This window comes from Phacochoerus africanus, chromosome 7 (genome assembly GCF_016906955.1).
Source record: "Phacochoerus africanus isolate WHEZ1 chromosome 7, ROS_Pafr_v1, whole genome shotgun sequence".
In the NCBI taxonomy this organism is placed as follows: domain Eukaryota; kingdom Metazoa; phylum Chordata; class Mammalia; order Artiodactyla; family Suidae; genus Phacochoerus; species Phacochoerus africanus.
In genome coordinates, this window is record NC_062550.1 from 60340061 (window position 1) to 60352651 (window position 12591).

General features: G+C 39.2%; 1 protein-coding gene across 2 annotated transcripts in view; it reads right to left on the reverse strand.

Annotated features, from left to right (window-relative positions):
- Positions 1-2778: 2778 nt before the first annotated feature.
- Positions 2779-12591, reverse strand: part of DERA (deoxyribose-phosphate aldolase) — a 116003-nt gene continuing 106190 nt past the window's right edge. For both annotated transcript variants that reach the window (XM_047787475.1, XM_047787474.1), the window contains exons 7-9: positions 9266-9378; positions 4752-4901; positions 2779-3544 (exon numbers count right to left, since the gene is read on the reverse strand). In XM_047787475.1, coding sequence (XP_047643431.1) covers positions 3488-3544; positions 4752-4901; positions 9266-9378 — 320 coding nt within the window. In that variant the 3' untranslated portion in view covers positions 2779-3487. The remainder of the gene's footprint in view (positions 3545-4751; positions 4902-9265; positions 9379-12591) is intronic.

Sequence of the window (12591 nt, forward strand, 5' to 3'; positions counted from 1 at the left end):
TATTTTATATATCAGCCAGCTGTTACCTATGGTCATTTCTGGAAAGGATCATTTGGTGGTGGTTATAAAATATCTAGTTTCCTTTGGGAAGCAAGACTCTTGAGCACGATCGGGAAAACGAATATAGAAATTGATTTCACCTCATACCTTTCTCCTAGTGCCCAAATGGGCAGAATGTTTCATTTCCTTTAAAAGCAGGATCTCTTCAAAGTCCTTCTTCTTCTACCTCTGCACCTTGGCCCTGCTTATGCCGTGTTAAAAAAGGATCAAGTTGATGGAAGAAAAAGGAACACTGGTTTCCCTCTGTACTGGAAGTGTAAGTTGACTTCTGTTAAGAAACTGATTTGGTTTCTCTGGATTTGGGTAGGATGTGGCAACTGTTCTGCTCACTCAGGACAGAGACTTCACAGCGTCACTGTGAGGATGCCCCTCCAGGTAGATTTCTCCAACAGTTCCTGTTTTTTTTCACTGGTCTCCTTGGAAGCTATATTTCATGCAAACTAAGGTGCCTAAATTTCCACTTAGCACTGAAAGAGCCCAAAATGAGGCAAAGATCCTATAATTGTGAAATTGTTTTGTGATTATGTTAGTCATTTTCTCTCCAATTGTAGACAAACTACAAAAAAGTGCCCCCCTCTTTTTTTCTTAAAAACAAAATAAAGCAACATTCAACTTTCTTTAAAAAGTCAACTCTTGAGATTACCCCAAATTCTGAAAGCTTAACAGATTAAATTAACCACACTATCACTTGGGCTAGATTTAAATGGTTGGTCTTCTCGAAGCCACCACTTAGATGACAAGAGGCAAAAGTGAGTCTTTTGAAAGTCTGAAATTCACATGATGACCAACAGAATACTGGGTATGGCAGAGTGTATAAACAGGTAAGACGCTCTCAATTCCAAAGCCCAGGCTACGTCTTGTAAAACATTTCATGGCAATGAAGTGAATCTAGGTTCTGGGCTCAGCTCTGACTTTCTATGTGACCTTGCATAAGTGATTTCCCTAACTTTGAGGTTTTGGTGGGGTTTTTTTTCCCCTCATGAAAAAACAGAACTAGATAGTCTCTTAAGTCTCTTTAAGCCCCTAAATTACATGATTGGCCATTTTTAAATATCTTAAGGCTTAAATATGCTTCATTGAACCATTGCAACAATTTTTGCAGGGGGGGGGTGGAAGGGGTTACTTTCACTAACTTAGAAGCTTTAAACACAGCACACAGTAACTCATTTTCTGATTGTATAAAGCATCTGTTCCCTGTGTTATGAAATTTACAAATCTGCTTGTAGTAAATCAGTCACCTCAAAAATGACCTCTTCCTCTTATGTTTTCATAGCAATCAACGTTTACTAGCATCTTCCTATTAAAGTCATCTGTGTTATATTTGATTTCAAGAGCCAGGTAAGGGGCAGACATACCTGATGAAGAGCCTGATAGTCTTTGGAATAAACTGTCCCCCCAAATATATGATTACTTACTTTTAGATCAGGCCATGCTCATCAACCTCTAATAGGTTTGAGGGACTCACCAGTCTTAATTTCCTATGTGAATCTATAATTGTCCGCAGAGGTCAATTTCAGTGGATGCCTCATATAAATTAAAATTGAAGATAATGATGCCTGTTCACTTGATCAACTGAAATGACCAGCTGGGTTTAATGGGAGGAAAACAGAAACCCCTGTGAAATTGGAATAGCTTCAAAGGTGATGGAATGTAATTATTTTTCTGCAAAGTTTCTCTCCAAAGGTGACTGGCCATTGGGCTGGTGGGCACACGGGCAGCGTGTTATGAAGGTGGAAACAGCATTCAGAGCCACTGACCACATCCACATCCTTCTGCTAAGGTGCTGGGGGAAAGCAGAATTTCTTTCCCATTCTTATTTTAATCACTTTATTTACAATCGGAGAGGTGCTTTGAGGTACGTGCCTAATTGACTCCCAAGAGGCAAATTCTAATTTAGATTGCTGCAAGTCTTTTCTCTTTATAGCCATAAACCATTTTCTTGGATGTGTGATGATTATCCTTAGGGCAATGTAGTTTAAGGGCCGAAAAAATCTTGATATCACCAACCCCAACCCATTTATCTTACAGATGAAGAAACTGAGGTCCAGATACGTGAACAGACTAGACCGAGGTCACAACACTAAAGAAGAAGAGGCTGGGCTGGAATTCAGCAGATAAGAAGATGAAATGGTAACTGACTCCCAGGCCAGAGTTTTCCCCTTATGAATAGCTGGAGACTCACTCAGGGAGGAAAAAAGATGTTCTCCAAGAAAATCACCATTTAAGACAACTTAAGATCTAAAATGTGGCAGAGGTGCTAACACGCAAAAAAAGGTGGAGGCGGGAAGCTGAAAGAGACAGAGTAAGGGAACCATTTTTGCACAAAGCAGATTACCATTCCCCCTAGCTGTGTCCATGGCTCTGTGTCCATGTCCATGACCATGTGTGCTGGGGGACAGTTTTACATACCTGTAGTGACTGCACAGACTCAGGATTCAGACTGCCTGCCTGGGCTTGATTCTTGACTCTGTTAATTTTGAGCTCTGTGACCTTTGGCAAGTTGCTTAAGCTCTCTGTGCCTCAGTCCCTCATCTGTATAAAAGGATGATAACATCAGTACTTACTGTTGTGGGGGTTACAAATCTTACTGTACAAACCTTACTGTAACAGAGATTAAAGCAGGCTTAAGTAAATTGATAAATACAAAGAGTGTAGCACATATTAAGTGTTATGTTAGGGCTGTGTTTTCCCTATTCACGCCACCAGAAAGTTTTAGAATATAGACAGAAGTTGTACTTATTAATAACGTACTGAAGTGCTTTATCTGAGATAAATAACCAAAAACTCTACTTACAGAGATTCAGAAAGTCATTGATAAAACCTCTTTGTATGTTTAATGGATTAACCTTTCAATATGTATTATTACAATTTAAAGGATTTTTTAATAATAAAAAAACAGGAATTTTTTTAATTAAAAAAAAATTCAATGATATACTCATAGTTTCATAGAACAATGACAGAAATTTCATTAGCAAAACAATTAGTAAAAGAGCATATCTGCTGCAAAAATTAAAAATGGATCTTCCCCGCAGGAATTCAGTGCTGAGTGATTGACTCCCAAAGTTGGGAATACAGGGTACCCTGTTTTCTTATGCTGCAGCATGGTTCTTAGGCAAGTCTACATTCCACTTCCTTAGAATTTAATGTTGTCAAAGCTACCATGAACATTTTACCCAGAGTTCTTAAGTGAAAATTGTCACAAAATTAACACTGCAGCTCTTCTGGTAATTAAGACCATTTCAGATGTGCCTGAAGTGGGGACCATGTGTAGATAATTTGGTTTGTCCCTTTCATTCTTTGAGTTAAATTCTATGGAAATTTTAAGGGAAAAGGTCAGTTACCTAGTCCCCCATTTTTTATTAAATGATTTTAGGGATCACGTAGAAAAAGAATTTTTAAACATTGTTGGGAAGGACTTATTGCTGTTCTAAGACATCGGAAGATCATGATAAGCTGCATATCTTCCAGTCACATGATGGTAAATCTGGTGAGAAAGCAGAATTTAGTTAATCATTAATTATTATACTATACATATCAATTAATAATTATACTAGTACATATAATTTTAGTTAACATTTCATAATAAAGACCCATCTATGATGCACTTCAGCAGAATCTCCACCTAATCTACTTCAGGTGGAGGTTTGCTTGAAAGAAGGCAGAGGCTGGGTACGATGAGGCCAATGAAATGTTTTCTTAGTTCTCATAGCCCAATAAATGACTTTTATAAAAACTGAGATATAGCTGAGTTGCAGTGTTGTATTAGTTTTAGTGTACCTCAAAGTTATTCAGTTTTTTATATATATATTCTTTTTCAGATTCTTTTCCATTATAGGTTATTACAGGCTATCGAATATAGTCACTTGTACTATACAGTAGGTCCTTGTTGTTTATCTGTTTTATATATAGTAGCATATATCTGTTAATTCCAAATTCCTCATTTATCCCTCCCCTGCCTTTCATTTTTGGTAACCATAAATGTGTTTTCAACATCTGTGAGTCTACGTCTGCTTTGTAAATAAGTTCATATGCACCTTTTTTTTTTTAGATTCTACATATAAGTGATATCACATGATATTTGTCTCTCTCTGACATCACTTAGTATGATAATCTCCAGGTCCATTCATGTTGCTGCAAATGGCATTATTTCATATTTTTTATGGCTGAGTAATATCCCATTGTATGTATGTTTGTGTATGGGTATGCATCACATCTTTATCCATTCATCTGTCGATGGACATTTAGTTTGCTTCCATGTCTGTGAAGAGTGCTGCAATGAACAGTGGGGTGTATGTATCTTTCCATCTAGAGTTTTCTTTTTTTCCAGATATATGCCCAGGAGTGAGATTGTTGGATCATATGGTAGTTCCATATTTAGTTTTTTAAGGCCATATTTATGTTCCCCATAGTGGCTGCACAAGCTTATATTCCCATCAGTAGTGTAGGAGGGTTCCCTTTTCTCCTCATCCTCTTCAGCATTTATCACTTGTGGACTTCTTGTTGATGGCCATTCTGAGTGGTGTGAGTTGATACCTCACTGTAGTTTGATTTGCATTTCTCTAATAATTAGTGATATTGAGCATCTTTTCATGTGCCTGTTGGGCATCTGTATGTCTTTGAATAAGCGACTTTTTATTTGTTTCTCAAAAATATTTGTCAGTTTGTTTCAAGGACAATGGATTGTTCCTCACCTGCCTCTCGATGTCTGCTAGGAGGGTGCTGGCACCTATTCGAAAGAGTTCTGGCTTCAGCCACTCATCTCCTAGCTCTTCCTTTATGAGAGAGAGCCAAGCCAGGGAGTCCTTTGCACTTCGGATGCCTCCTGCTGGCTTAAAGCCTATCTAAGAGGGGAAATGGGAAAGAGAAAAATGCTTATTGTTATTGGATTCCTTTTAAAAAAAACAAAACAAAAAACTCCTGCACTAACACAGGGTCTCCATTTTCTCTTTTCTAAAGCTTATTTCACGTCCCCCAGCAAAAGAGCCTAGAGCACTGACTCACACCCATTTACACTATAAAATGACTTTTCCAAGATTAATGGGAAGAATGTCAGTGCTTCTGAGGAGACGCTAATGAGAGTTAATAACCCTCATTAACATTTCACTTATTGGAAAGTCATAAACCCCAACCATCAGGACAATAGCTGTGAACCTGGGATAAACAAGAGAGGTGTCAATAAATAGGAAAACACATCACAAAAGCCCATTCACTTTCCATTTCTACCAGGAGGCCAGCAGAAATGTACACCTTTCAGTCCTTCATCCTGAGCTGCAGTGGATGTGAAACAAGAGAGTATCAGTGAGGCCACACTAACCGCACTGGCGGCAATCAGCAAGGAGAGGTAATGGTTATTTTAATGAACTTAACTGCAGGGACTTCTTTTCTAAGTTGTAAGCAGACCAAGTAAAGCAGTCAAACAGTTAAATATGCATAGGTGAAAAAGACAGTGTAGGTGACCTTCACACTTCAGAGGTCTCTGAAGGTGACCACAGAACAGCACAATTCAGCCAATATCTGAGGTTTACAAACGATGTCCTCGAGTCCATGAGAAAAGGATACGTATGTTCTATATATAGTAAAACCTGCTCATCTGGATATACTTGTCTCAAGAACTTCACTATCTGATAGAGAAAACACCCAAAGCCAAAGTACCAAAGCTCACTCAGAGTTTGGCTGCTCTGACAGGCAACATCGGCAGAGGTGACTACTGACAGAATGCCAGAGAAGGGACACAATAAATGAATGATCCCATCAACCACCTGTAAAAAATCAGTGAACAGAAACCTCCATTAAATAGAGTCAGGGGACCAGAAAGGGATGCTCTAACTCCCTAGATAGCAAAGCCCAAAGGAAGAGGGAAGACTCCTCTTTTTTCCTGGCAAGAACTCAGCCAATGAAAAGCCCTGGATTCCCTGTCTACTATCCCCACCCATCTTCCTTCTCCTCTCTACAAAGCCTTCTTCCTCCCTTGGCCTGTGGGGACTTGCATGTGGCTCGCCATGGTCGCTGATCCCAAATAACACCCCCCCCCATTGCTACAGAAATATCTGGCAATCTATTTGCTTTAGGTCAACAAACCCAAGCTAGAAACTCTGAGTTAATCTGGATCCTCCATGTTCCTCACCACACCCAGTGACCAACAGTCAAGTTCCATCAATCCCACCCTCTGGGACTCCTCCATCTCCTATACGCACACTTTCCTCTCCACTCTGACCTTCCACTGTTTTAGCTCAGACCCTTGTCAGTCCTCACATGGGAGTTGGCAATGTGGTGTAGTGGGTTAAGAATCTGACCGCAACAGCTTGGGTTGCTGAGAAGGTGCGGGTTCAATCCCTGGTCCAGTGCTGTGGGTTAAAGGATCCAGCATTGGGTTGGGTACTCTGGCTTGGATTTAATCCCTGGCCTGGGAACTTCCATATGCTGCAGGTATGGCCGAAAAAGCAAAAACAAACAAACAAACAAACAAACAAATCCTCACATGGAACACCAGAAGCCTTCTAACTGGTTTTCCAAGCTCAGTTACATGTCACACAGTTAAATAACAATCCTGCAGAGATTCTGACCCTAACTGCCTATTACTCTGGAGGCCAAAGTGACCCTGTAAGGGTGAGGGGAGATGGGGGAAGAGGGAGAGGTAAGTGGAGTGAGGTTATTTTTTGAGATGAGGCAAAAAAAAAAATCAGTTAGCTGATGTTAGCATACATGTTAATCACAGGAACATTTCTGTCAATTAGGCAGTGCTGCACATAGATTTTTCTACATAATTCAGTTGTGTCAGCAAGCCTGGCAATGTTTCAAAAGAGAGGTTTGAGCATTAGTTTATCTTTTTTTTTTTAAGGAAGAGAATATGGAGAACATAAATCTGCAATGAAATCAGTTATGAGGTATCAAACCTCTGCTTCTCAGGAATGACACTAATCATGGTCTGGAAGGCAGCTCATCACATTTTAAAACACCCCTTAAATCAACGATATAGAAGCTTTATAGTCTAGGGGCTGCCTGGGCAGCTTGTCAACAACCTGAAAAAAATGCCCCTGATTTGCAGGTACACACAGGTCCTCTCTGTGTGAAATCAGATGTGATTGAGATGAATATAAGTTAAAGCCTACCTGTCCACTTCTCAATAAAACCCAGATGAACTTTATTAGCTGAGGAAAGGGGCAATACAATTAAAAAGGAAGTAATAAAAGAGAGAAAAATGGGAAGTTCCTGTCATGGCTCAGCAGTTAACAAACACAACTAGTATCCATGAGGACTCCGGTTCAATCCCTGGCCGTGCTCAGTAGGTTAAGGATGCAGCATTGCCATGAGCTGTGGTGTAGGTCGCAGACAGTTTGGATCCCGTGTTGCTGTAGCTGTGGCATAGGCCGGTGGCTACAGCTCCAATTGGACCCCTATCCTGGGAACCTCCATGTGCTGTGGGTACAGCCCTAAAAAGCCAAAAAAAAAAAAAAATAGAGAAAGAGAGAGAGAGTGAGAGAGAGCCAAATGTCCCTCTCTACTCTGGTCTAGAACAGTGAACATTTAAAACATTTACTGAAATGCTTTGCCTGCTGTGTAAGTGCTCTGGGGAAGGGACTTGTTCACTTCTGCATCCCTAGCACTTAACACAGGTTAACATGGCACACAGGTTAACACCTCAATGAATGTTTGTTGAAAACAAAACAGAACTGAGGCCTCAATGGAAAGTTTTAACCCCAACCAGGGAGGTTATGAAACAAATGTACAGATGCCTGAGGACTGACCCAGATCCAGGACTGCCAGGGCTGAGGGCCCAGGCACCTATAAAAGTACAAAATGCTTCACATCTATTAGGATGGTCTTTGGCTGCAAATAACAACCACTGGTCCAGTGAGTGGTGGTGATCTCATTTGGGGGGTCCCAAATCTAGAGTTCTCATTTTTATAGCTTTCCTTTCTTTCTTTCTTTTTAAAATTTGGATCACTGCAGAAAGGCTACCAAGTAGAGGTTACTCAAATTGGATCAACTTTCATATGTAGGTCACAGTAGATATTTATTCTATTTGTATTCTTTTAAGATATGAAGGTATCCTGAAGGTAAAAATTCTGGAAGGAGTTCATTTCCTCTCACAACCAAGTTTATTCTTAAAAAAGGTCTCCGATTCCAAAATAAACTGAAACACAGTCACGTATAAAGTTATCACATCCAATTGGCAAAGGATTAAAGTTCTTTTGGGGGTTTCTATTCAGCAGAAATCAAGAGATTAGTTTTAAAAGATGCCTTTCAAGAAGGGAAAGTCTCATTAAAAAAAAAAAATTACCTTTCTCTCCAATGATGTAAAAAAAAAAATCCTTTGAGATAATTTGCGGCTAAACAAGCAACTTGAAGTGAAAAGGAAAATCCAAACTCATTTTAAAAAACACCTCATACGCATTTTTTCCTTTTAAATTCATATGTTTCAAAAAATATGTATTATTTTTCGAAAAGCTGACAAAAGCGAGCATATACCCTCCTCAGCTTAACAGTCTTCCAAAGAGCACATCCAACTGCCATAAAACGCAAAAATGGATATTTAATTCAAGAGCTATATAACGTCTAGCTACCTTTTCCCTGCTGTTTCACAGCATTTCATTATTTTGTTTAATAAGTTCATCTCCTCGAGAATTTTCTCTTCACCTCATATTATTAAAAGTAATAAGTTTTTCTGGACCGGGGGTTTCCCAACAGAAAAACCAATTTATGTGTGTCCTTCAATAATGACAGGAAAAGATTATTTCCCATTATATTGCATACTTTTCATATCACCACCACAGCTTATCATTCAATAAATGTTACTCTGCAATTCTTTCCATTCCTCAAGGAAGTTTAATTTTTGCATTAACCTGTTTTCGCTGGCCAACACCTTACCAGAAAGCCTCTATGTTGCAGCAGAATTAGTTCGTTAAAGAACCCATTTAGGAATCTCTTGTCAGTGATAAAATTGTCTTCGGTTAATAAAAGGACATAAAGTGAGTTTACATCTTGATCACATGTACTCACTCCCACACTCACACTCACTTTCTGTGAATCACACATTTTTCTTCATGAATGTGTTCTTGTGTAATCAAAGGTAAATTAAACCTTTATTTTAACAAAGGTAACTCATGCACACCATCTGCATATAAAGACAGTTATCATGGCTATAACTAGTACTATAAATAACATTATCTTTACTCTGAAGAAAGATGTGTTGGCAATAATATACCTTGTTTCCAGTTTTCCAGAAGAAATCTCTAATGGCTCGTAGCATTACTATTGCTACAGGGAAGGTGGCATTTACTGTTTCTTTCCCAGTAGAGGTCTTAATAAAATCTGATCCTAAAACAAAAGGAAGAAAAACCCCTGTTAATTAAAAAAACTTAATTTTTTACACTTTTGAATCGGTGGAAGAAACAAGTTGTATAAATTTTTCTTTTTTCCTGAGAAACACAACTTTATTTTTCATTAATTATTTGAAAAAGTAAAACCAAATCTCTTTAAAGTCATTCTGTCTGTACTTTTTCCCCCTTACCATAAGATGAATTAAATTAGGTACCAAATGGATTCCTAATGACCCCTGGGCATCTCGCCTTCATATTTCCATAACACCAATTAAAATCAAGTTGGTTTATTTAATACATAACTGAGATAAAGAGAAACAATTTATATGCCCTGAGTTTAATATCATCTATCATGACACTTTACTACAAAACTGAAGGAGGAGGACCTGCTCATTTTCCCCTCATCTTCTCATGTGTGCTAGAAAGGACACGCTACAGCTGTGACAACACAGGGAGAGACTGGTTTCTACTGGATTGTTCATTAACGAAAGCTGTCTTCCAACCAGACTGGGATTTTCAGCAAAGGCACTGTGCAGTTTCAATTTGCAATTTTTGAATTTTTTTTAATGATTTTCATTTTTTCCATTATAGTTGGTTTACAGCGTTTTGTCAATTTTCTACTGTACAGCAAAGAGACCCAGTCATCTTTTTCTTACATTATCCTCCATCATGTTCCATCATAAGCGACTATATGTAATTCCCTGTGCTCAATTTGCAAATATTTAAACAACTTCATTTCTCTCAAATTCATCTAAACCTATTGATGTAGTTTAACAAAATAGCACAAAGAGAGATGATAATAGTTAAGATTCACTGAGCACTGTGTACTAAGCATTACCCTAGGTGCTTCACAGGTATTGACTCAATTGATCCTCACGATAACTAAGTTAAATGTTAATATGCTCCCCATTTTTAAAGAGGAAATTGAGGCACAGAAAAGTTAAGTAACTGGCTTGAGGTCACACAATTAATAAGCAGGGGAGGTAGAATTCTAACTAAAGCAGTAAAGCTTAACCCATGTGCCAGTGTCTCCAGAAACTTACTGAGGATCACATAGTCAGACATCCTTTATGTGGTGGCCTAACTTCGAAACACTCTACATCAACCACAGATGAGTAGCACAGGCGCTACCAGGGAGCTTATTGAAAATGCAGACTCTCAGGCCCTACATCAGACTCACTGAGTCATAATTTGAATAGAAATAAGGATCCCAGGTGATTCCTATGCAATTCATAGCCCGACCCCACAAAATCTGTAGAACCATGTATACGGCTAATTTCTGAGGCTCTCCCAAGGTCCGTCAAAGAAATGGTCAAAAGAAGCAGAGAAAAGAAGTGGCCAAAACTTTCCCTTCTCATATCAACTGCAAAAGACACTTCCATGACTACTCTGTGGATCAAAAGGTTCAAATTGACACACCTTTAGTAAGCATACTATGTGAAAAGCACAGTGGAAAATAGAAACACAGACCATTCAAGGCTTTTCTCTCAAAAGCATACATTCTAGGAGCAGGTGGAGATGAAAAATAATCCTGAGTAATCACTTGATGAGCCAGAAGTCAGGAGATCTGGTTTCTAGCTCTGGTTGATATTTACCTTGCAAATTCCATCGCCTAACCTTTCTTATTTATAAAATATGTCTGGAAATTCTCACTTGCTTCATAATTTTTTACAAGGAATCAAAACAGATAATCTATGTAAACGGTCTTGGTAAACTGTTGTGTACAAAAAGAAATGGAGTGAGGACCTAGGTAGGGCTGTAGTCTGTGTAAGAACCATAGGAATTCTGGTCTACCCACTCAGGTCCTCGTAAGCTTCTTTCCTTTGAGCCTGTAGGCCCCACTGGGACAAATGGAGATGTGTCCGTCATGCCTGCATTCATTCATTCACTCACTCTATATTCATTCAGGGCTTACTATGTGCTGGATTCTGTTCTACATGCTGGGAATAGACCATGACACAAAACAAAGTTCCTGCCCTTGTGAGTACATTTTCTAGAATAGAATGAAAATAAACAAATAAATATATAACAAGGGCCAGCTGGAGGTAAGTGCTATGAAGAAAAATAATGCAAAGTAATGAGAAAGAGAGTGACAGATCTGAGAAGATGTGGCGATATTTAAACAGAGTCATCATAAAGGGATCTCTGATGAGTGAAATGCAGAAACAGATGAAGGGAATCTGTGAAATGAGCATCACCATCATGGAAATAGGAAGTGCAAAGGCCCCTAGGTAGGTATGTGCTAAATTGATGGATAAATGAATGAATGAATGAGACTATAGAACCAATGCCCGGCCTTACAACCATAGAAATAACAAGCAAAGAGAAGTAATGACATAAATAGATGTAAGAGGAGCATCCCTAAAGAATTCACACTGACACCAAGATGTTTTCCTCATAGGTGACACTGTCTTCTGATTCACTAGAAGGCTTTTAGGTATAACACTGTGTATCACCTATATTCTTCTAAGCATTGCAGAAGAGAAGATCATTAAGACGGAAGACCAAAGTTATATTTGGAGGCTTAAAAAAAGGTGCGGTCACTTAAAAGTCATACCATTGAAAGTTAACCAAAAGAGGGAGTTCCTGTTGTGGCTCAGTGGGTTAAGAACTGGACTAGTATCCGTGAGGATGTGGGTTCAACCCCTGGCCTCGCTCAGTGGGTTAAAGTATCTGCACTTGTGAGCTGTGGTGTAGTTCACAGAACAGCTCAGATCCTGTATTGCTGTGGCTGTGGTGTAGGCCAACCGATTCGACCCCTAGCCTGGGAACGTCCATGTGCCACAGGTGAGGCCCTAAAAACACACAAAAATAAATAAATAAGTTAACCTAAAGAGCCAAATTCCCTTGGAAAGGCAGGAGCCTCTTTTACTAATACCTTTGGGAGGAACAGAGCAGAACACCTACCATGGGAGCAACAATGGCCCGGGAGACAGGTACAGTGGCCTAACATTATGTTTGTCTGTCCTATTTCTTGACTGCATTGTAAACATATTTGAGGACAGGATCTATACCTTTCTTGTGACTTCTGTACCCCCAGGGCATGACACACTTGAGCAGTTCAATGGATAAATTCTGGGTGGATGGATGGATGGATGCGTGGGTGGGCACGGTTACCAAGATAAAGCAAACTAAAATGTCTTCTCCTTTTAAATGACTAATGGGGAAGGGAAGACAGTTTGGGGTTTTGTTCTAGTCCCAATAACAAAAC